Here is a 25,950-nt window from a genome sequence, read left to right on the forward strand (position 1 = left end):
TTGAAAACGTGTTTCATTCATTTCAACATAAAACAATCAGCAAAGTTATTCAAATATTAAAAGTTAAAAAACAGCATCTGTAACGTTTTAATTTTGTTAAACCTTATTGTTAAAGTTTCTTTTTTTTAAATAACAGTATTTTCTCATGTACATTTTCTCCATAATCAAAAAAAGTTTAATTTGTTTAACGCAAACATTATTCCCTAGAAACAGAATGATAATGTATATATTTCATATTTTTATTTTTACGCGAAGGGAAACTATGTTTAAATATGTTAAGAATGTCTACAATTATAATTATATATATTAAATTTCAAGCAAACAACATTAATGTTCTGTACGGTCAAGACTTTTGTAAAAAAAAAACACGCCCGAAAGCTCAATCAAAATCCTTAGTTATTAAAAGTATCACCTGAACTTATTAGTAGTTTAATTTGAACATAAATAATTTGGCTGACATTTCACATCGTGAATCAAACTAAATGAACTTGTCTCTGTTGCTTTCCTTTGAAACATAATTGTCTACAATTCTTTCTTGGCTTAGACCTACTACTCATGTTGTTATTATTTCAGACTGTGAGGATACAACACATAAATGTGTTGGCTGGGCAAAGAAAGGAGACTGTGAGAAGAACCCAAAATGGATGAAGCCAAACTGCCCTCTAAGTTGTAACAGTTGTAGTATTATTCCAACACTTGTAGCAGGTATTAGGAATAATATTGTAATGATTGTAACCATTTATTTAATAATAGTTTTAATATTATTTAACACCTTTGATGGGAAACGTTGACAAAAAACAACCAAACAAATTGTACTAAAAAAATCAAAAAGTAAATTTTAAACAATTATCTACTGGTACTTTTATTTGTGGCGTCCAACACAAAAATGATTTTCTTGATAGAATGAGTATTTTCCAGAGTGATAGTATTATCTGACAATTATATAACAAACTCCGTCATTATTCTTAATTCTGAACAAATAAAGCTCGAAATATAGAATCATAATGGATTGCCTTCCTCTAGTGGATCCTCTGGTATAGTATTATGTGTAGAGAAAAAATTATATTTTATTCAAACAATGAACTTCAAGCATTTCCTTTGTTCATAAATGCTAATTCAACAATTGGCAACAGTTTGTACAATATAATTATTTGGCCTGCATCGTAAATAAACAGTTCAAAAACAATCTTATGATATATTTTACTCCTGTTAATCAATGTTAATATAAGAAGGCAGTACAGTTTTTAAATAAATAAAAATCAACACACATACTTCTTACATAAAATTATGACAAAAATACACATTTTATTTGGTAACACAGAATTTGAAATAAATTCCATCATTAAATATCTTTATTTTGGAAAGGCATAGTGTATCGCAAACCTGACTTTCGTATCTTGTGTTTATTCTCCATAAATGTTATGTTTCCTTAAAGGTTGTAGGGATGTACAGAGGAAATGCCCAATGTGGGCAGAGAAGGGCGACTGTCTAACCAACCCTAATTTCATGTTTCCAAACTGCCCATTGAGCTGCAATAGCTGCAATGATACAAGCTATGATCCAGGTAATAATGAGAAAGAGGTACAGACAATGAATGAAATGATGGTAATGTTGATAATGAGAAAGAGGTGCAAAGGAAGAATGGAATGATGGTAATGTTGATAATGAGAAAGAGGTGCAAAGGAAGAATGGAATGATGGTAATGTTGATAATGAGAAAGAGATGCAAAGGAAGAATGTAATGATGGTAATGTTGATAATGAGAAAGAGGTGCAAAGGAAGAATGGAATGATGGTAATGTTGATAATGAAAAAAAGGTGCAAAGGAAGAATGGAATGATGGTAATGTTGATAATGAAAAAAAGGTGCAAAGGAAGAATGGAATGATGGTAATGTTGATAATGAAAAAAAGGTGCAAAGGAAGAATGGAATGATGGTAATGTTGATAATGAGAAAGAGGTGCAAAGGAAGAATGGAATGATGGTAATGTTGATAATGAAAAAAAGGTGCAAAGGAAGAATGGAATGATGGTAATGTTGATAATGAGAAAGAGGTGCAAAGGAAGAATGGAATGATGGTAATGTTGATAATGAAAAAAAGGTGCAAAGGAAGAATGTAATGATGGTAATGTTGATAATGAGAAAGAGGTGCAAAGGAATGAAATGATGGTAGAGAAAAGGCTGCAGACAATTAATGAAATGATGATGATTTTGATAGAGAAATGGCTGCAGACAATGAATGGAATTATGGGAAGGTTGAAAATGAGAAAAAGGTACAGAGGAGGAATGAAATGATGATAATGTGAAAAGGGTACAGACAGTAAATGAAATTATTGTAATGTTGATAATGGGAAAAATTGGTGCAGAGAAGGAATAAAATGCTGGTGATAATGAAATCTTCATAATAGTTATTGTAAAAATGATGAAGATGCTGAGGATAATTAAGAGAATAGAAAAGGGACAAATAATTTCTACTGAACTACACAATAAACAATGTTAGTAGTATAGTGTTGTATTTGTGATACAAGTTCCTTTAAATTAAAGTAAGTAAAAACATTTATATTTAACTCAGGTTGTATTGACAAAACTAGACGATGTAAGGCCTTATCTGACAAAGGTGATTGCCAATCAAATAGAAAATGGATGAAGAAGAACTGTCCTCTTACATGTAATACTTGTACAGATGTTAAAGGGAAAGCTTCTAAGCCGAGTAAGTTTTTAGAAACAATAAATTGTTGTAAACCACTCTATACTTTGGTATATTTCATATTTATATACATATAAGTAAAATATATTCAATAAAATCAAATCCTACTTTCTTTCGTTCTTTTTTATTTTGAAACATTATGCTTAAACCAATTTGTAGTAAATTAGACTAGTAATAAATCTCTTAGATGGCTCAATAATTTCATGAGCCAAACACTGGTCAGAAGAGAAGGTTTGTGGAACATAACACAAGCATTAAGGCCCGATACTTGTTAATCCATGTTGATAGTTGGTGCTTGGAAGTTGGAATGTCAATGAGAGTTCAACTTTTCTAATTTAATTAATTTTTGTCCATAATCATCAATGAGGAAATCTTCAAAGATTTGTGGAACCACACGTTCTTGTGTACACTGACATTCTCATGATAATTGCCTTTGGCAAAGCACTTGCCCATCCTTGTTCAGGACATGGGTATACTTAACACACTGCTAGTCATTATTCCATTCCCATGTGGCATGTGTTTTTTCAGAGACTAATTACTATTTACAAGTTAATTGAAGACGACTCAGACAAGTATCAGATACTTATAGACAGTTTCTTTTTTCTTTGAAAGTTTCTTCACTATAGTGGACAGTAGTAGAACATGTAACAGGGTTGAACAGCTTCACTGAAATGAATCACCAAGTATAATTAATTAATATACTTTCTTTACCTTAATCCCATTATATACAATTACTGTATCATCTAGAGTGTAGAGCAAACACAACTACTTTACTATAAAGTTTATGTTCAGTTCCATGCTAGTTACTGGTATCTAGTGTATATATATTGCATATTATCAAAAATAATTTAATATTATTTACCAATTTATTTTAGTGTTTCACATTAAAATATAATGTTCACTAATCTAGTATTATTATGTAGAAATACTGAAAGTCATGGGTTCATTTTTTTCTGATAACTTGAAAGTGCCAGCCAGCATTTGTTTTGATATCATAAAAGGTCTCTAATTAGGTCAAATTTCTATGGTATTGCACTAGTGCCTACATTGAAAAATAATTTAAGGGGTATTTGGATCATTTGTAGCCTACTGGGTTGAGGTGAATATTGTCACCAAATCAAACATGTAGGCCTACCATAAGGCCTTAGTTTCAAACTAAAGTTTACAATCAATCCTTGCATTTTTTGTCACTCAGATTTGAATAGTCACTATTGCTTGAAATACTATTTGACTTGGCACAATGTGTGATAATCCTAGTACAATCTATTTCAGCTAACAACACCAGAAAGTCTAGAAGTGTGGAAGGTATTTTGGAAAAGCATGGTTTGAAGAAGCATGCCACTACAATGCATTGTGGTCAATTACTAGTACTATCAGAGATTAAACATTCTTAAATTATAATTGCCTTTTTGTTTTATCTTTAAAACAGACTTGATTTGAATTTTTGTTGAATTGAATTAATATATTATAATCAAGTATTATGATTTTCTTTTAGCACAAGTATTTATCATCATAAAATCAGTATTTAAAAATAAATGTCTTCTTTTTTCCCTATTCAGGGAATTAATTTGTACTCAATCATTCTTACAAATACAATGCACTTGAGCACTATTGATTTAATGTAATGCCATTATACAACCTGCGAATACAATTACAACCACCATATTGTTGTGATTACATTATACACATTCAACAACTAGTTACTACCATGCAGTCACTCTTTTTATTAATTAAAATTAATTAATTACATTGCACATTGAACAGCATGTTGATTTACAGTAGCCTTGTAATAATATTAACAATGTTGGTTTATTATATTATTACAGGGTGACTTAAATTGTGATTATGTCCAATACCTTTGATTTGCATGCTATATATATAACTTAGTTCTCTAGTATTATAAATAATTGTTGCAGTGATACATGGTTACTGTGATTGATAACAAAATTGTTAGAACCAATGCGTGTAAAACCAATGCGTGTAAAACCAATGCGTGTAAAACCAATGTGTCAAACCAATGTGTGTAAAATCAATGTGTCAAACCAATGTGTGTAAAATCAATGTGTCAAACCAATGCGTGTAAAACCAATGCGTGTAAAACCAATGCGTGTAAAACCAATGTGTCAAACCAATGCGTGTAAAACCAATGTGTCAAACCAATGTGTGTAAAATCAATGTGTCAAACCAATGTGTGTAAAATCAATGTGTCAAACCAATGTGTGTAAAACCAATGTGTGTCAAACCAATGAGTTTTAAACCAATGCGTGTCAAACCAATGCATGTAAAACTAATGCGTGTCAAACCAATTTGTGTCAAACCAATGTGTGTCAAACCAATGCATTTTAAACCAATGCGTGTCAAACAAATGCGTGTAAAACCAATGTGTGTCAAACCAATGCGTGTAAAACCAATGCGTGTAAAAGCAATGAGTGTAAAAGCAATGTGTGTAAAACCAATGTGTGTGTTAAAACAACTCTAGAAAGAATGAAAGTGTACAAAACCAATGTGAACCAATATGTGTAAGGCTGATGTATGTACAATCACTATGTGTAATGTGAGTAGAGTGACTAATGCACATAAAACCAAGTTTTTTCAAACCAATTTGTGCAATGTGTGCAAAACCAATGTGTGTAAAACCACTGTGTTTTAAAACACAATGTGTAAAAATAATGTGTGTACAACCAATGTGTTTAAAATCAGTATATGTAAAACTTGTGTGTGTAGAACCAATTTGAATAGAACCAATCAATGTATGCAACCAATGTGTGTAGACCCAATGTGTGCAAAATCATTCATGTTTGTGGGTGTAACCAATGTGTGTAGACCCAATGTGTGCAAAACTATTCATGTTTGTGGGTGTAACCAATGTGTGTAGACCCAATGTGTGCAAAACCATTCATGTCTGTGGGTGTAACCAATGTATGTAGACCCAATGTGTGCAAAACCATTCATGTTTGTGGGTGTAACCAATGTGTGTAGACCCAATGTGTGCCAAACCATTCATGTCTGTGGGTGTAACCAATGTGTGTAGACCCAATGTGTGCAAAACCATTTATGTTTGTGGGTGTAACCAATGTGTGTAGACCCAATGTGTGTAAAACTATTCATGTTTGTGGGTGTAACCAATGTATGTAGACCCAATGTGTGCAAAACCATTTATGTTTGTGGGTGTAACCAATTTGTGTTGACCAAATGTGTGCAAAACCATTCATGTTTGTGGGTGTAACCAATGTATGTAGACCCAATGTGTGCAAAACCATTTATGTTTGTGGGTGTAACCAATGTGTGTAGACCCAATGTGTGCAAAACCATTCATGTTTGTGGGTGTAACCAATGTGTGTAGACCCAATGTGTGCAAAACCATTTATGTTTGTGGGTGTAACCAATGTATGTAGACCCAATGTGTGCAAAACCATTTATGTTTGTGGGTGTAACCGATGTGTGTAGAACCAATGTGTGCAAAACCATTCTTGTTTGTTGGTGTAACCAATGTGTGTAGACCCAATGTGTGCAAAACTATTCATGTTTGTGGGTGTAACCAATGTGTGTAGACCCAATGTGTGCAAAACCATTCATGTCTGTGGGTGTAACCAATGTATGTAGACCCAATGTGTGCAAAACCATTTATGTTTGTGGGTGTAACCGATGTATGTAGACCCAATGTGTGCAAAACCATTTATGTTTGTGGGTGTAACCAATGTGTGTAGACCCAATGTGTGCAAAACCATTCATGTTTGTGGGTGTAACCAATGTGTTTAGACCCAATGTGTGCAAAACTATTCATGTTTGTGGGTGTAACCAATGTATGTAGACCCAATGTGTGCAAAACCATTTATGTTTGTGGGTGTAACCAATGTGTGTAGAACCAATGTGTGCAAAACCATTTATGTTTGTGGGTGTAACCGATGTGTGTAGAACCAATGTGTGCAAAACCATTCTTGTTTGTTGGTGTAACCAATGTGTGTAGACCCAATGTGTGCAAAACTATTCATGTTTGTGGGTGTAACCAATGTGTGTAGACCCAATGTGTGCAAAACCATTCATGTTTGTGGGTGTAACCAATGTGTGTAGACCCAATGTGTGCAAAACCATTTATGTTTGTGGGTGTAACCGATGTGTGTAGAACCAATGTGTGCAAAACCATTCATGTTTGTGGGTGTAACCAATGTGTGTAGACCCAATGTGTGTAAAACTATTCATGTTTGTGGGTGTAACCAATGTGTGTAGACCCAATGTGTGCAAAACCATTCATGTTTGTGGGTGTAACCAATGTGTGTAGACCCAATGTGTGTAAAACTATTCATGTTTGTGGGTGTAACCAATGTGTGTAGACCCAATGTGTGCAAAACCATTTATGTTTGTGGGTGTAACCAATGTGTGTTGACCCAATGTGTGCAAAACCGTTCATGTTTGTGGGTGTAACCAATGTATTTAGACCCAATGTGTGCAAAACCATTCATGTCTGTGGGTGTAACCAATGTGTGTAGACCCAATGTGTGCAAAACCATTTATGTTTGTGGGTGTAACCGATGTGTGTAGAACCAATGTGTGCAAAACCATTCATGTTTGTGGGTGTAACCAATGTGTGTAGACCCAATGTGTGCAAAACTATTCATGTTTGTGGGTGTAACCAATGTGTGTAGACCCAATGTGTGCAAAACCATTCATGTCTGTGGGTGTAACCAATGTATGTAGACCCAATGTGTGCAAAACCATTTATGTTTGTGGGTGTAACCAATGTGTGTAGAACCAATGTGTGCAAAACCATTTATGTTTGTGGGTGTAACCGATGTGTGTAGAACCAATGTGTGCAAAACCATTCTTGTTTGTTGGTGTAACCAATGTGTGTAGACCCAATGTGTGCAAAACTATTCATGTTTGTGGGTGTAACCAATGTGTGTAGACCCAATGTGTGCAAAACCATTCATGTTTGTGGGTGTAACCAATGTGTGTAGACCCAATGTGTGCAAAACCATTTATGTTTGTGGGTGTAACCGATGTGTGTAGAACCAATGTGTGCAAAACCATTCATGTTTGTGGGTGTAACCAATGTGTGTAGACCCAATGTGTGTAAAACTATTCATGTTTGTGGGTGTAACCAATGTGTGTAGACCCAATGTGTGCAAAACCATTCATGTTTGTGGGTGTAACCAATGTGTGTAGACCCAATGTGTGTAAAACTATTCATGTTTGTGGGTGTAACCAATGTGTGTAGACCCAATGTGTGCAAAACCATTTATGTTTGTGGGTGTAACCAATGTGTGTTGACCCAATGTGTGCAAAACCGTTCATGTTTGTGGGTGTAACCAATGTATTTAGACCCAATGTGTGCAAAACCATTCATGTCTGTGGGTGTAACCAATGTGTGTAGACCCAATGTGTGCAAAACCATTTATGTTTGTGGGTGTAACCGATGTGTGTAGAACCAATGTGTGCAAAACCATTCATGTTTGTGGGTGTAACCAATGTGTGTAGACCCAATGTGTGCAAAACTATTCATGTTTGTGGGTGTAACCAATGTGTGTAGACCCAATGTGTGCAAAACCATTTATGTTTGTGGGTGTAACCAATGTGTGTTGACCCAATGTGTGCAAAACCATTCATGTTTGTGGGTGTAACCAATGTGTTTAGACCCAATGTGTGCAAAATTATTCATGTTTGTGGGTGTAACCAATGTGTGTAGACCCAATGTGTGCAAAACCATTCATGTCTGTGGGTGTAACCAATGTGTGTAGACCCAATGTGTGCAAAACTATTCATGTTTGTGGGTGTAACCAATGTATGTAGACCCAATGTGTGCAAAACCATTTATGTTTGTGGGTGTAACCAATGTGTGTAGACCCAATGTGTGCAAAACCATTCATGTCTGTGGGTGTAACCAATGTATGTAGACCCAATGTGTGCAAAACCATTTATGTTTGTGGGTGTAACCGATGTGTGTAGAACCAATGTGTGCAAAACCATTCTTGTTTGTTGGTGTAACCAATGTGTGTAGACCCAATGTGTGCAAAACTATTCATGTTTGTGGGTGTAACCAATGTGTGTAGACCCAATGTGTGCAAAACTATTCATGTTTGTGGGTGTAACCAATGTGTGTAGACCCAATGTGTGCAAAACCATTCATGTTTGTGGGTGTAACCAATGTGTGTAGACCCAATGTGTGCAAAACCATTTATGTTTGTGGGTGTAACCAATGTGTGTAGACCCAATGTGTGCAAAACCATTCATGTTTGTGGGTGTAACCAATGTGTGTAGACCCAATGTGTGCAAAACCATTCATGTTTGTGGGTGTAACCAATGTATGTAGACCCAATGTGTGCAAAACCATTCATGTTTGTGGGTGTAACCAATGTGTGTAGACCCAATGTGTGCAAAACCATTCATGTTTGTGGGTGTAACCAATGTGTGTAGACCCAATGTGTGCAAAACCATTCATGTTTGTGGGTGTAACCAATGTGTGTAGACCCAATGTGTGCAAAACCATTCATGTTTGTGGGTGTAACCAATGTATGTAGACCCAATGTGTGCAAAACCATTCATGTTTGTGGGTGTAACCAATGTGTGTAGACCCAATGTGTGCAAAACCATTCATGTTTGTGGGTGTAACCAATGTGTGTAGACCCAATGTGTGCAAAACCATTTATGTTTGTGGGTGTAACCAATGTGTGTAGACCCAATGTGTGCAAAACCATTTATGTTTGTGGGTGTAACCGATGTGTGTAGAACCAATGTGTGCAAAACCATTTATGTTTGTGGGTGTAACCAATGTGTGTAGACCCAATGTGTGCAAAACCATTTATGTTTGTGGGTGTAACCAATGTGTGTAGACCCAATGTGTGCAAAACCATTCATGTTTGTTGGTGTAACCAATGTGTGTAGACCCAATGTGTGCAAAACCATTCATGTTTGTGGGTGTAACCAATGTGTTTAGACCCAATGTGTGCAAAATTATTCATGTTTGTGGGTGTAACCAATGTGTGTAGACCCAATGTGTGCAAAACCATTTATGTTTGTGGGTGTAACCGATGTGTGTAGAACCAATGTGTGCAAAACCATTCATGTTTGTGGGTGTAACCAATGTGTGTAGACCCAATGTGTGCAAAACTATTCATGTTTGTGGGTGTAACCAATGTGTGTAGACCCAATGTGTGCAAAACCATTCATGTTTGTGGGTGTAACCGATGTGTGTAGACCCAATGTGTGCAAAACCATTTATGTTTGTGGGTGTAACCAATGTGTGTAGACCCAATGTGTGCAAAACCATTCATGTTTGTGGGTGTAACCAATGTATTTAGACCCAATGTGTGCAAAATTATTCATGTTTGTGGGTGTAACAAATGTGTGTAGAACCAATGTGTGTTAAACCAGATTTAAATGTTCAAGATGTGTGCAAAACCAATGCTTGTAAAACCAATGAGTGTAAAATCAATGCATGTACAACCAAAGTTTTTTAAAACCTGTGTGTAAATACTACGTTGCAAAACATGTATGTATGTAAAATCAATGTTTTGACCATTAGAAAAGAGCCTTACACAGTAACTAAAAATACCTGACATTTTAAAAAGAAGATAAGACAAACTAAAAATACATAAGAATAGGATTAAACGCCAAATTCATTTTATTTGACCTACAGTTTACTCTCTATGTTTCTTATGTTTCAATTGTTTAAAAAAAACTGAATTGCCAAGAATTGTTAAAAGGTTAAACAGCTGTAAACATAAATACGAGATTTTTATCTGACAACACTTAAACAACAAAAAAATATATATGTATATTTATTTGCAAGATAAGATATAAACAGATTACTCATATCTTTAGAGAATTCTTAGAAGACGTTGAAGTCTCTTTCCCTGGTTTGTTCCCATAATAATGTTTATAAACCACTAATTCTGTTTATTAAAAAGCAATTGAATATTGAGTCACAGTGTAAACAGGCGGAAGAGTGGGATGATGCTACACCTATTTAAAACATAATTTATTATACAAAATATTGTATAAATATACATTTAAGTCTTTTATCAAGCTATGATAAATGTGACTCAATGTGTTATTGAATAGATTTATAATTGCTTGGAGACTAGGTCAATTCAGAGCATATTAATAACATAGAAAAATAAATACTAATTGCATTTGAATGTCTGAAAACTATGTTCATGTGTTCGGTTTGTTTTAATTTGCTTCATACAATATAGTAGTAGACAACTGCTTAATTTCAAGTATGAGTGGGCCACCAATATGATGAAATAAATAAAGTATTACTTTTTTAAAGATATAGTCTTTTCAAAATAAATAAGAAGCAAATCATGAAAAACAATATACAAATTTATCTGTTGATGAATGTGTGATAATTTAGCATTGTTTCACTCTTCAATCCCTGTTAAACACAGCCCTGCCATTCACATGTACTATCTTCACTTCATTTTAAAATGTTTATCTTAAAGCCCCATTCCCTACGTTTTTTAGATCTAATTTAAGATCACAAACTATATTTAATGTAAAAATAATACTATATGGTCCTATTGCCATAACTTTTTTCGTCTTTAAACGGTTAAAAATGTGAAAAATAAATCGATTCTAATAATTATAGCGGCCCGCTATAAATCCCAAAATGCATTGCGCGCGGATTGATATTTTTGTTTTTCACCTGTAATTCGCCCACTTTTCGATCGATCGTGAAGCCAAAACAAATGGAAGACTCCTAACTTTTCAGCGAAAATACCGGGTTTTCCCCAAATTGTATCAACGGAGTCTGGCAAAAATAGAAAGACAATTAATGCAGCAACTATACAACGTCAGGCTAGGTATATAGCTAGCGTACGATGTTCGTACGTTATCGATGTTTACCAGCTAGGCCTACAAAACTAAGCCTAGCTAGGCTAGGCCTAAGACCGTCCACGAGAGGTCGATCGCCGCAAGCTACTTAGGTAGTGCATTGTTTCTCACTTTTTATCATAATTTACTATAAAACGTACATTTAAGACAAGGAATGACATGGTTTAATGTTTTTAAAGTGATATATATGTATTATTTTCCAAAAAACGTCCAAAATTGCAGGGAAGGGGTCTTTAAATATCAGTCTGAATATGTTGTTTTTGTTTTTATGCATTTCACTATTAAATCTAACTTTGTTTTCTTGTGTCCAGAATGCAATGATAGTTTTGCATACTGTCCAGCCTGGGCCAAAGATGGAGGATGCTCATCACAGCCAGAGTGGATGGGAAGAAACTGTCGTTTGAGTTGCAACACATGTACAGTTAAATACAATGGGACTATGGGTATGTTAAACAAAATAAAGCTGAACATTCAATTTAAAGCAAAAAAACCGCGGCTCCGAACTGTTATGAAAGGTGGCAGCATATGAGACGAGAAGTCTAGCCAATAAAGTATCAAACTTTTATTATTCACCTTTAATGTAAAATATTTCATAGCAAAGAAATATCTTTTTAAATTTGTGGGGGGGTCAAAATTTGAGATCAGTTGCTCTCCCTGACCCACCACCACCTCCTCCTCTTCCCCCCGTTCCCACGCCGCTGACGGACGGCCTTTAAATTTTCCAGGCACTGTAATTATATTTTAATAACATTTAACGTTTCTATTAGGCTTTGAATAAAGTAATCATTTGTAATTACATTTCAGAATGCATAGATGGTTCTAAAGAATGCCAATTTTGGGCTCTGAAAGGGAGATGTACGAGAGATGTTAAAGAAATTCCTTATCAGTGTCCAAGGAGCTGTCAATTGTGTTCAAATCCTAAAGACAATGGTAATTATTTGGTGGGGTTTCTGTAATTGTTCTGTAATTGTAATATCTACTGCACGCACATTTAACGACCCCTTTCTCAATATATACATAATACAGAAATAGTGATGGTGTTGGGCAATTTATTTAGGCTTGAAGATGCTTTAATGTGTTATCTGTTCTAGCTCTCTGTTTAGTTTAGTATTATGACGTAGAATGCATAGAATAGAACTCTCTGGAAAATGTTGTCCTGGTCATCCTATTTCTGACTGTATTAACTAAAATCACACAAAACTTCTCTTTTCCTTACAGAATGTAAAAATTACAGTAAAAGATGCAAAGTATGGGCCACAACCAACTGGTGCAAGGCAAACCCAGCATTTATGAGCCGATTCTGTGGACACAGTTGTCGAACTTGTAAAAAAATTAAGAAAGCTAAAAAGAAATTGGGCAGACATAATCAAATATAAAATTTCTTTCTGCTTTCAGGATATGGTTGTTTCAGCAATTTTTATTCTCTATTCATGTCTATTAACTTTTATTCATATAATCAACATACCTGCCAAACCCTGGGTTTAAAAATCTGTTGAAATTTTAGAATCTGGAGATTAAAAAAAAAAATTGAATAAGACTATCCAATAACGATGCAAAAAAACTAATATTTGCTGCCCTCAATCTGTTGAATAGTTGGCCGTTGGTGGCTTTTTGTTTATTTGTTTGTGAAATGCACAATAATAATCAAAATCATTCAAATGTATTAATAAATCAGGGAATTTTGTAGGACATTTGTGAAACCAGTGAAATATATGATAAAACCAGAAAATCGCAATAATGTAACAAGTTGGGTCAAATCTTTGTAGCAATAGCATAGTTTTTTAATTTATCAATTGAACGAGCACCAACGCTCTTTTGGTTTCACAGATCCTTGCTGTTTTTTTAACATACTTATTTGTGGCTTTCTATATTTGTTACAATAAGAAAGTTTCCTTCAAGTATGTTATCAAGCAATAATTAATTTTAACTATGTTAAATATTAAAAATAGTCATGAAAAAGTTTACACTTACAGGCTAGGTTTTACTAGCATACTAATTAAAAGTTTGTACTGTTCACAGTTCATAATACATAATGTTAAACATATACCAAAATACAACCACTTGCCTATAATGCATAGCATATCATTTATTTACATTCAATATTTATACATGGACAAATTCACTGGTAAAACACATTTTCAAAAAATATTAAAAAGCAAAGATAAGCAAATGGCAGACAAATCATTCATCATTGTCACCTGACTGAGTCACCTGACAATACACTAGCTTCTCTCTTGAGCGCCATATATTACAAGCTACAGTGTATACAGGGAATACATCTGTTTTATCTGTAATTCACAAAATAATTTCGATTTTTCTAAAATCTCATAATACACAAGCAAGTGAACATTAGCAGGTTTAATAGAGGGGAAGCTTTAATTGAGGGGGAGTTTTAAAGGGGGGAGGGGGAGGGATATGTTCAAAAGAGAAGATATGGTTTAAAGTAAGGGGTAGTTTTAAAGGAGATTTAGGAGGAGGCCGGTATACAAGTTGAAAACAAGACAAATGTAAACACCTTTCATCCCAGCCAATCCCTGTGGGGACTGAGATTCACATACTACAAAAATGTATTTCTTAGTGATTTACTTAAAAACAACTTATTGTATGCCCGCTTGTTAAAACCATGGATTAAGGAATAGAAGGATAAGCATCTCAGTTTGAGATCAAAGCTTCCATGACGTTAACTGACAGAGCAGTTTTGATTCGATTACGCCAAGTGATTGGCTGTGATATGGATGACATAACCACTAGGCAATCACCAGGCACTACATATCAAATATAATCATAATTAAGGAGATTCATGAAGAAACCAATGCTTATAGCCATATATTAATTAAAAACACGTTTGTTATATTTCAAACAACTGCACACAGTAACGACATACTGTACATGGTCAAACGCATAATTTAATATTCTAAAGATTAACACAATTTTTAATTTCAGGAGGTTGCAGGACAATATGCAACTTCAAATATTACAAAACTACTTAAAATTATGGTCGTAAGAAAGTGAACTTTTTGTAGTCTGATTGTGATGAAATTTTAAAAAAATGTCTCAGCAATATCTTGTTGTTGTCAATCATCGACACAGACATCTCAATAAAAAAAAATCAGACTGCACATACGATTTCTACATGGCTACGTTTTGTTCTCAAAAAATGTAACAGTTGATTCGCAGCATCCTATAGAGGGCCCCGGTTAGAGACACAGAGTTCAAATAGCATGTTTGTTTGATTGGCAGCAGTGCTTTAGTATAGGCGAGCGTTTGGAAAATGTCACCGCCGATGCGTATCCTTCTATTCTTTAATCCATGTTAAAACTACCATCTGCCGGTTCTTTAGCAACTTTTTCCACGACCAATAATAGCACAGTTGGTATTTTATTGCAATTAACTTTGTCACCTAAAACCATAGATTAAATTTATTTTCTAGCTCTAACCATGCAATGCTTTGAATGGTATTGTTAGGATATATGTTACATAAGTTTTTAATCGGGCCACCATGTGTTCTCTCAACACAGCTGGCTGTGTCAACCATAATGCAACTGCCCTCCATCAGCTTCTATTTTTAAGAAATAACATGAAAACCATCAAAAAACATTAAAATACACATTTTGTATGAATTCTTATACACGTACGTTATCACCTTTTAAAAATGTGTACATTGCTTGTGTGTACTGTATTGTAATTTATATATTATCATCAGTAATTATTACTGTATTACATTTAAGTTTTATTAATATTTTATATTATAAATTATGTTGTTTTTGGTATTTTCTATTGTTGCGTCCATATTTTAAGTATTTAAGTTAAGTTTGTACATTATTCACATTTTGTTCATATTATAAGCTGATGTGCTTTAATTTGTTTCTATATGTGGTCAAGTGATAAATGAAATTTGCAAATGATAAAAACTACTATTACTACTATTTTTTCCAGTGATTTTTATTACAGTTAATCTTTTGAAAGCTTATCAACAAAGTAAGATTTTCATACTTTGAATACAAAGGATAGCAATGACACTAAAGCTATGCTTAGAAAGTAGAGACCATTCACATGTATGGACTTGGTAGGCTAAGAGTGTGAACCACCTGCTATATGAAACAATACTCATAATATTGGTTGACTTATAATATTGGTTGACTTAATATTGGTTGACTTAATATTGGTTGACTTAATATTGGTTGACTTATAATATTGGTTGACTTAATATTGGTTGACTTAATATTGGTTGACTTATAATATTGGTTGACTTAATATTGGTTGACTTAATATTGGTTGACTTATAATATTGGTTGACTTATAATATTGGTTGACTTATAATATTGGTTGACTTAATATTGGTTGACTTAATATTGGAATTGACTTATAATATTGGTTGACTTAATATTGGTTGACTTAATATTGGAATTGACTTATAATATTGGTTGACTTATAATATTGGTTGACTTATAATATTGGTTGACTTATAATATTCGCTGAATACATACATACGTTTCTAAGTACTTACACAGTATTTATATTACACTTTACAGTGCAGTGGACTAGTAACTGTAGCAGGTAGAGGTACAGATAACTTTTTATTGTCCAAATAAACTGGAAATTGCATTGCTCACTTATACATAAACGGATATAAAAATATAGTATACAAATTGAATATAATATCAACAATGAATAATATAATAAAATCTTAAAATTACAGTTCATAAATATTTAAATCAAAAATTAAGAATATTATTACCAACAATTAAAAAGTGTCCCGACCCGTCCGCTGTCGGCGCTGACAAGCCAATCACTCCTATTTCCAATACCTTACATACAGCCCTTCTCCCTTGGTTTTATTCCCACCAACATAAACAATAATCCTAGATTTAAAAAATATCAGATGATTAAAATAACCCTAAAACATTCTTTTTCCTCAAGCAGTAGGTCTTGTATTTATTTTCTTAATTAATTGATATACATACTCTCATGGTAATTTATTGTCATACCTTACCCCAAGATAATTCCAACCCCAGTTCTTTAAATCTGGACAGGCTCAATTTTCCTTTTGTTTTTATGGAAATCTATTTGCATTTTTTGGTTTTTGCTCCATTTAGTTCCAGGAAATTAACATTATAGTATTTCGTAAACTTAAATATATCAGTTTTAAAATTTTTTGCTATCGTCATCCTCATTTATTGAACCTAATCGTCTGCAGATTTAATTACTGTACAGTCCGGGAACCTAGATTGGAAATGCCATGTATACAATGTGAACAGAAACGGTACAATACCTTGTGGTACTTTGATGTTGTACTTTAAACATCTTAAACATCATAAACATTATAAAAGAGAAAAGTGGGTTAAAACAATTATTTTTAACAACATCCATTGATCAATACGCTTTACGCCATGCGCACTGCGACGCGAAGCATGCAGCTAATTTTGCGATAATATCAAAAAGCGGAAGTATGATATCGCGAATCGAACTAAACATGATGGAGTAAATATACAATAAACGACTATCATTATTATTACTTAAATATAGGCAGAAGAAACAAGAAATGTTATTAAAAACAGACTGAACTGAAAATACTTTACAACAATGCTCCGAAAAAACCTTTTTTAAGTCATCAAAGGAGCACAAAACAACCAGTCTAACGAACAGTCGAACCTGTTGAAGAAAACTCAGCCAAGAAAAGCCTGGAGTTTACATACATTGTCCTCTATGTTTGTAACTACTAAATGCAATAAAGGCCAGATCCATTTCTTTGACTGATTGAACTGAGAGAAGTCGAGTTAAACGTTATTTACTGTTCGTCTCCACTACATACATATCACCATTTTAAAATGGATTCAATAAAAAAATAAAAAAATAAAAATCACATTGGTGTTGAAAAATTGCTTCATTACATCAGTTGATTTTAAAGACACTATTCCTCAGCCTATCCATAAACCACACTGCAAATATTTAAAATTTATGTGTGAAGGGAATTAGTTTTAACTGTTAACTATATTGCCAGGCTACAAAATTATTAAAAGTTCACTTATCACCTCTCAATTCAATTCAATTCAATTAAAACTTTATTATCCCCATGGGGAAACTCTGTTGGCCTTTTCAAAAGTACAGTACATACAAATATAAAATGGATACAGTACATAAAATATAAAATACGATAAAAAAAGCCATACAAAATATACATATAAAATCCTAAAAAGTTGATTTAAAATACTACAAAAAATAAAACTAGCGCATAAAATACGATTATACGATTATAATCGTATAGCGGCAGGGACGAATGAATTGCCATATCTATTTGTTTTAATTTTTCTTTGAAGGAGTCTGTCACAACGTTGACTTTTGTTAAATTTATAGTGCAGAGGATGAGCGTGGTCTTTTAAAATAATTTTCAATTTTTTAATTACTAATTCCTTATATAAAACTTCAGGTTGAATTTGTTCAGAGCCTACTATTCTACTGCCTTGTTTAACTATTTAACAGACAACAAGAGTTGTTAATGTATTGGTATCGAATTCTTATGAACAGGCTAAAACAGATTTAAACAAGGCCATTAATCTTTTTCAAGATTTAGGGCTCTCGGTTCATCCAAAAAAATTCATTAAAAAATTAACATGCCATGAAATATGACATGTAGGCCTATCAATACTTACAAAATCTAATAAAACTGGAATCATAACTAAAAGTTTAAATCATTTATGATTAAAGTTTATATTTAACAGATGGAGAGACCCACCTAAACGCAACCTTGATGCAGTGTGTGGTAATCACAAGTGGAAACTGGACGACGTAAGCATTGTGTAGTAGACGCAACAGTGCTGCAGTCCATGAAATCAAACCACTACAGCTGCTGTGTCTTGGGCAGCGTAGTGTTGACAGGGTAGTCCAGGGAAATTTTTAATCTCAGTAGTGTGTGCTTGCAAAAAATGGTTTCCAAAGAGAAGGCAGACTTTATATTGTATGTGTGGCAGTTTTCCTGCCAAAACAATAAATCATGTCCAGTGATTTTAAAATGAGATATCACAACAGAGGCATGGAAAATAGTGAAACATTAAGTGATATAATTAATCTAGAAAATCTGTAAAAGACAATTCGGGATTGTTTTATAAAGCAGGCCTACACATAACATCATGCATGCCTACAAGGCAATTTTGTGTCAAAAACCTCCTGTAAATGTTATGTGTATTAAGAAGAAGATTAGAATATTAAGAAGCAAAATGTAATGTTGATTTATTGTAGATATGGCAGACATGTAAACATTATTCAAAAGTATTTATATAATGTTTAATGTTTATGTAACAGTAGTAAGTAAAAAATCAGGACAGTGGTGATGATGATATCGGACTCAGTGGCGTATCCAGTAGGGGGGCCGGGGGGCCCGGGCCCCCCTGATTTCGTTTCCGTCGGCACATCATCGCGTCCGTCGGCAAACAAAGGTGCCGGGGAAAAAACTATTTATTCTGACAATAATTGAACTGTAAACATAATTCTTTTGAGTGTTTGTTTATTTACATATCATATCATCATTGATCCCTTCAGATCAACTATTTTTTATTTTCATTACATCTAACGAAACACGTTAAAAATGTGTAGCACGTACGTACGGCCGTACGCGGTAGATTGTTTACTCAAAAGTCTTTGACCTTACCCTAAAACCTTGTTTTTGCATGCAGTTGAGCCTCTCATGACCTGAGATTTGTATGTCTTCCTACGCTAAGAGATTATATAGTTCCACATGCCATGTGATTTTTTGTCTAAGATATATTTATTATAAGTGCCAAAAACCCGGTTTTTTTTCTCGATATGAGGCCTTTATTATTCAAAATTTTTTAAGAAAAAGCACATATACCATAAGAAATATCCATGTATTTCATTTTTGGAACAGAATATTCTGTGAAGCTCAACTACAAAACCACCATTTTGTGATATGATGTCATCGTAAGCCAATCAAAGCTGAGCTTTCTCGCGATTGGCATTGCTAACGGTTGAATGATTTAGGATTCTAGCTGATTTGATTGGTGGATGCGAATCAACCGCAGCGGAATGTTTTCTCTCGCGCGTGTACCATGAATCTCTCTGATCGTTACTACACAAAGTTAGAGCAATGAATTTGTCCGAATTCCGTTAAGTAAACAACTTTATATATTTTATAAGCATTTATTAACATGTTTTATTAGGTTATATGCATGATATGCATATAACCTCTTGATTCTGTCAAAATCTTTATTTATTTATTTATTTATTTATTTATTCTTTCCTTAGCACTATTTGTCCGTGAATTATCTTGGCATCAGTTTCATCTATCTAAGTCAATTTTTCAGAGTATATTCCTTATGGCCAGGAATCGATGTGGTTATGTTTTCACGATGCGCAATCAAAAATTACGCGGTCTACGCGCGATTTAACGAAATCACGTTTGTAATCATATCTTCACAAACATGAATCACTTTTAAACAAAATTTGGTACTCATAAATTTCAGGTCATATTTCATCATAATGGCAATACAATTACGTGCGTAGCGCATATAACGCATGCGTACGCGCGCTTAAAATGTTGAAAATTGTCAGAATTTATTTTCGATGAAATTAGAGTACGTTTCAGGCAATTTTAAGCGTTTAAAAAATTGCCATGAGTGCGCAGATTTTTGCACGCGCACTGCGCGTCAAACGTTAATGCGCACTCTTTTTGTCCGATTACTGTTGTGTAACCTTTCTTTAATAATATCATCATATTTTATTCACTTTTCAACGCGAAACAGCGTTATACGAGCACGTCAAAAGTGACGGGCTACGCACGTGTAAGTTAACAAAATGGTGAAAATATGCTAAATTTTAAAATTAATATATATCGTTAGAATGCTCGGGAACACATATTTTTTATTTAATTTTCTTGAAGTGTATGTATCTTATGTATGATTTATTATTAAACTAAGGGAACAAAAGTTGATTAAGCCATAATTAATTGCATATTAAATTAAAAAAAATTCATTTCGACAATCAAACAAATTATGACATTTTCTTAGGCCAAAATAACAAACTTAACATTAACTTTCTTCCTTCAAAAGTTCATATATTAAAGTTAAAAGTATATAGTTTGACAGTGCATCATTTTTGTACATTTTTAGAGATGTCATCATAGTAAAAAATTATAATTCATTGCGGTATGTAATAATCTATCTGCACCAAAGTGGTTACTGCATAGTAAATACACGGAGGAATTTTTCTACAATTTTTAGTCAGTTGTGTATGGCTCGGTGGTGTGTGCTCGTGTCTATGGCACTCAAGGTACCGAGATCGAGTCTCACCTTGGGAAACGAAATAAAATTTTTTTTTTATTGTCCGTATTGTTTGTTCAAATTTATTTCTTAGTGTATATATTATACACATGATTTATAATGAAATCTAGATAAAAAATAACTTATGTCTTTATTATTATGTAACAGCAAATGTGGTTTATGACATTATACGCAGAGGGATCTTTGATCGGATTGTGATACCGGCTATTGTATTCGCGTTAGCAAGGTCCTATCATATATTATATATTATTTAAAGAATCTGAGAAAATCAATGAATCAAAATATCTTTTAAAAATAAATTATCTTTATTTTAATTATCAATGCATATAACCTATAATTCGTCATAGTGACGAATTAAATCTAGTTGATATTTCCAATGGTGATATATAAAATAAATTACTAACTAGATCTAAACTCGTCACTTGAGGACGAGTTTGGTTATCCGCCCGCAACAAAACGTATCTTGCGTAATAAAGTACTTCTCAGTTATGACTTTTCCAAAAAAAGTTAGCCTATTCAAAATTAAAACTGCCATTTCAGTGTAATAACCAATCCTTTTAATCAATTGTTTTCCCGTGATTGGATTCGAACCCGGTACCTCTGATACCAAAGTCGGTTGCACTACACATCGAGCCATATGAGCACCTGCTGAAGAAAATCCGAAGAAAGAGTCCTCGTTCATTTGGTATGTCGTGAACCCCCCTCGATGCAAGTTGATTATTACATAATGAACTTAAATCATAATTTTTACTATGATGAAATCTTCACAAATTTTAAACAGTTACATATTATGAGAGTGCATACTTTCTAGTTTTATATATTAACATGTGAAGAAAAAAGATAAGCGTTATGTTTATTGTTTTGCTCTTTGAATATGTTTATGTTTGTTTGATGATAATTATTTCAAAAATTACATTTAATATGCAAATAATGTAGCCATCAAACACTTTTTAACATTCAAGACTATAATAAATCACACCTATGATTCATACACTGCAAGAAAATAAAATAAAAAATGGGGGTAACCTTGCATTCTGATGAACTGTTTCATTTTTAAAAGTAGACATATTTTGCAACATTTTCACAATTTGTTGATGTTTTCGTGCGCAACCTGTCATGTTTAACGTGCTCGTAGAACGCCATTTCAAGTTGAAAAGTGAATAAAATAACGTAAAATTGTTAACCGAAGATTTAAAAACACAAATCGTGTAAAAGAAATGTTCATACGTGTTTCCTGCGCCGTGCGCGCGTAAAAATGTGCGCACCAGTGGCAATTTTTTAAACGCTTAAAATGACCTGAATCGTGCTCTAATTTAATCAGAAATTGATTTGAAGCATTTTAAAATTTCAAACGCCATTTACGCGCGCACTTTCTAATGTTACAAATTGCGATAGCGTTAAACAAGTTAACTATTGATGTGATGCAAACGTGGCTGAAAATGACGTTAAAAAATATTCATTTGTTTCGAAGTTATAACCGATTTAAGATTTTCAGAAAATCACGCGTAACTTACGCTACGCGGCTCTGACATCGTCAAAAAGCTTGGCTGGACAACTTCAGTAAAATGTCTAAATGCTGAACAAGTTACAACATATTATGTTTACACGTTGAAGAGAAACAGCGTGCACAAAATAAGAAGAGTAAAATATTTCAAACGCAATTTACGTGAAAACTTTCTAATCTCCAAAAATTTGTTAAACATTCCAAAAGTTAGCCATTGATGTGAAGAAAACGTGGCTGAAAATTTCGTTAAAAAATATTTATCGGTTTCGAAGTTATGACCGATTTAAGATTTTCAGAAAATCGCGCGTAACTTACGCTACGCGGATCTGACATTGTCAAAAAGCTTGGCAGTACATCTTCAACTAAATGTCTATATGTTGACGAAGTTACAACATGTTATGTTAACACGTTGAAGAGAAAACGCGTGCACAAAATCCGAGAAAGAAAGAAGAATAAAACTAGAACTTAAACTCGTCACTTGAGGACGAGTTTGGTTATCCGCCAGCAACAAAGCGTATCTTGCGTATTCAAGTACTTCCACGTTATGACTTTTCCAAAAAAAGTAGGCTATTCAAAATTAAAACTGCCCTCTCAGTGTAATAACCAACTAAACCCTTTTAATTAATTGTTTTCCCGTGACGGGACTCGAACCCGGTACCTCTGATACCAAAGTCGGTTGCATTACACATCGAGCCATATGACCACCTGCTGACGAAAATCCGAAGAAAGAGTCCTCGTTCATTCGGTATGTCGTGAACCCCCTCGATGCAAGTTGATTATTACATATCAAACTTAAATCATAAATTTTACTATGATGAAATCTTCAAAAATTTTAAACGCTGATATTTTATGAAAGTACATACTTTCAAGTTTTATATATTAACATGTAAAGAAAAAAGATAAATGTTATGTTTATTGTTTTGCTCTTTGAATAAGTTTATGTTTGTTTGATGATAAATATTTCAAAAATTATATTTAATATGCAAATAATGTAGCCATCAAACACGTTTTAGCATTCAACACTATAATAAATCAGACCTATGATTCATACACTGCAAGAAATTAAAATAAAAAATGGGGGTAACCTTGCATTCTGATGAACTGTGTCATTTTTAAAAGTAGACATATTTTGGAACATTTTCACAATTTGTTGACGTTTTCGTGCGCAACCTGTCATGTTTAACGTGCTCGTAGAACGCCATTTCAAGTTGAAAAGTGAATAAAATAACGTAAAATTGTTAACAGAAGATTTAAAAACACAAATCGTGTAAAAGAAATGCTCATACCTGTTCCCTGCGCCGTGCGCGCGTAAAAATGTGCGCACCAGTGGCAATTTTTTAAACGCTTAAAATGACCTGAATCGTTCTCTAATTTAATCAGAAATTGATTTGAAGCATTTTAAAATTTCAAACGCCATTTACGCGCGCACTTTCTAATGTTACAAATTGCGATAGCGTTAAAAAAGTTAACTATTGATGTGAAGCAAACGTGGCTGAAAATGACGTTAAAAAATATTCATTTGTTTCGAAGTTATAACCAATTTAAGATTTTCAGAAAATCACGCGTAACTTACGCTACGCGGCTCTGACATCGTCAAAAAGCTTGGCTGGACAACTTCAGTAAAATGTCTATATGTTGAACAAGTTACAAAATGTTATGTTAACGCGTTACAGAGAAACAGCGTGCACAAATTAGGAGCATTTTAAAATTTCAAACGCAGTTTACGCGCAGACTTTCTAGTGTTCAAAAATTTGCTGAAGAGCGAAAAAGTTAGCCATTGATGTGAAGAAAACGTGGCTGAAAATTTCGTTAAAAAATATTTATCGGTTTCGAAGTTATGACCGATTTAAGATTTTCAGAAAATCGCGCGTAACTTACGCTACGCGGATCTGACATTGTCAAAAAGCTTCGCAGTACATCTTCAGTTAATTGTCTATATGTTGACCAAGTTACAAAATGTTATGTTAACACGTTCAAGAGAAAACGCGTACACAAAATCTGAGAAAGAAAGAAGAATAATAAAAAAAAAAAGTAACACTACAATAACAAAGGTTATCCGCTTGAGGCGGATAACCAAAAAAAAAAAAAAAAAAAAAAAAGTAACACTACAATAACAAAGGTTATCCGCTTGAGGCGGATAACCAATAAAAAAAAGAAACACTACAATTCCAAGAGCTTATCCGCCTTGAGGCGGATAACCAACTAGACATGTAACTCGTCACTTTGACGAGTTTGGTTATCCGCCGCGCAAGTGGTGCAATTAACATTAACATTAAGGAGATAGGTTGAGGACAAAAGGAAGTGTTCACGTTGGCATTATGACCTGAACTGAAGAATATGATATGTTGTTATTGCTGAATTTTATTATTTAAATTCATATATAGTATACACAGTATAATCTGTATCCATATCACATACAGTGACATACAGTGTAGAATAGGTGAAATTACGGGACCCGCTATTTATTGCAATTTTTAACATGTTGACGGTTTTAAAATGAAACGCGAAGGTAGCAATTCCGAAAGGAAATTATCTCAGCAACAACGTATTAGCGTGTAGAAGAAATTTGAATACGTGAAATATTGATGCGCGCTCTTTTAAATGTAATGAATTATGACGCAAAAGATGAAAATACGACCTTTTTTATTTAACTGGCCATATGATGACGTCACAACATCCGATGGGCAACATTTTTACATAATTTCGTATCTACAATCCAATAGCTTCCAGAAAAAGTTTTAATCGTGATTATCACATTTTATTCTTACGAGCTATAACAGATTAAGATTTACTGTAAAGATGAAATTGATGCCACACGTGATTTAAATTTTTAGGCATGATGACGTCAACAAAATTAAAATATTTTTAACTCATGCGAAAGATAGTTGATTGACCTAGACAATATCGAAATCGGGGTGAAAATGGAAAACGAATAAGTGGAGATGCGCTCTATTCAATGTGATGAGCTATGACGAAAGATACAAAAATCCTAAATTTTATATTCGCGTGGCCATACGATGACGTCACAATGTCCGGTTAGCCATATTAATACCTGATCCGATACCTACAACTCATCTACTTCCAGAATATGTCATCCACAAAAAGTTGACCGTCTAGTTTAGAAATTACGACTGTTTAAAAAAAGGCATATTTTAAACGAATTTTTTAACCTTTTCATAAAAAACGCGCGCAAATTGTCCAATTCGACGTGCTCGTATGACGTATCTTTAAGTCAAAATTGTTTAAAATTTGGTAAAATTACTAGAAAAGGCTGGAAAAACATAAATCACGCAAAAAAAATACGTTTTCAATGCTACGTGTGCACCGCACACGTAAAAATGTGCGCACGCGTGGGAATTTTTGACATGCTTAAAACGACATGAAACGCGTAGAAAGTTGATTATAAATTAATTTTGCGCATTTTGAAATTTTAAATGCGCGTGCGCGCGTAACTTTGTGTAAAACACGCAATTTTTTTTCAACAGAAAGTTAGCGCATGATATAAATTAAACTTTTGCAAAGTTTCACTTTAAAATGTTTTTTGGTTTTCGACATATGTTAAATACGAGAAAATCGTTAAATCGCGCGTACGTCACGTTGCGCAATTGTAAACATCA

The 25,950-nt window shown here is 33.6% G+C and overlaps 2 protein-coding genes across 7 annotated transcripts in view; one reads left to right on the forward strand and one right to left on the reverse strand.

Moving 5' to 3' along the window:
* LOC140057345 (uncharacterized) overlaps nucleotides 1-15,421 on the forward strand; it is a 61,482-nt gene extending 46,061 nt beyond the window's left edge. The window contains exons 17-23 of one of the 3 annotated variants that reach the window (XM_072102966.1): nucleotides 574-705; nucleotides 1,436-1,564; nucleotides 2,570-2,707; nucleotides 3,977-4,009; nucleotides 11,848-11,979; nucleotides 12,341-12,466; nucleotides 12,755-15,421. In XM_072102966.1, coding sequence (XP_071959067.1) covers nucleotides 574-705; nucleotides 1,436-1,564; nucleotides 2,570-2,707; nucleotides 3,977-4,009; nucleotides 11,848-11,979; nucleotides 12,341-12,466; nucleotides 12,755-12,912 — 848 coding nt within the window. In that variant the 3' untranslated portion in view covers nucleotides 12,913-15,421. The remainder of the gene's footprint in view (nucleotides 1-573; nucleotides 706-1,435; nucleotides 1,565-2,569; nucleotides 2,708-3,976; nucleotides 4,010-11,847; nucleotides 11,980-12,340; nucleotides 12,467-12,754) is intronic. The other 2 variants (XM_072102968.1, XM_072102967.1) reach the window with 2 other exon arrangements.
* The window catches only part of LOC140057346 (uncharacterized), a 101,184-nt gene that overhangs the window by 26,836 nt on the left and 48,398 nt on the right, over nucleotides 1-25,950 (reverse strand). The window contains exon 4 of one of the 4 annotated variants that reach the window (XM_072102972.1): nucleotides 2,843-3,370. The exons of the other annotated variants lie outside the window; for them this stretch is intronic. The gene's annotated coding sequence lies outside the window, so the exon portion shown is untranslated. Of the gene's footprint in view, nucleotides 1-2,842; nucleotides 3,371-25,950 lie in introns of those variants that run through there. 4 annotated transcript variants of the gene reach the window in all.

This window comes from Antedon mediterranea, chromosome 8 (genome assembly GCF_964355755.1).
Source record: "Antedon mediterranea chromosome 8, ecAntMedi1.1, whole genome shotgun sequence".
Lineage (NCBI taxonomy): Eukaryota > Metazoa > Echinodermata > Crinoidea > Comatulida > Antedonidae > Antedon > Antedon mediterranea.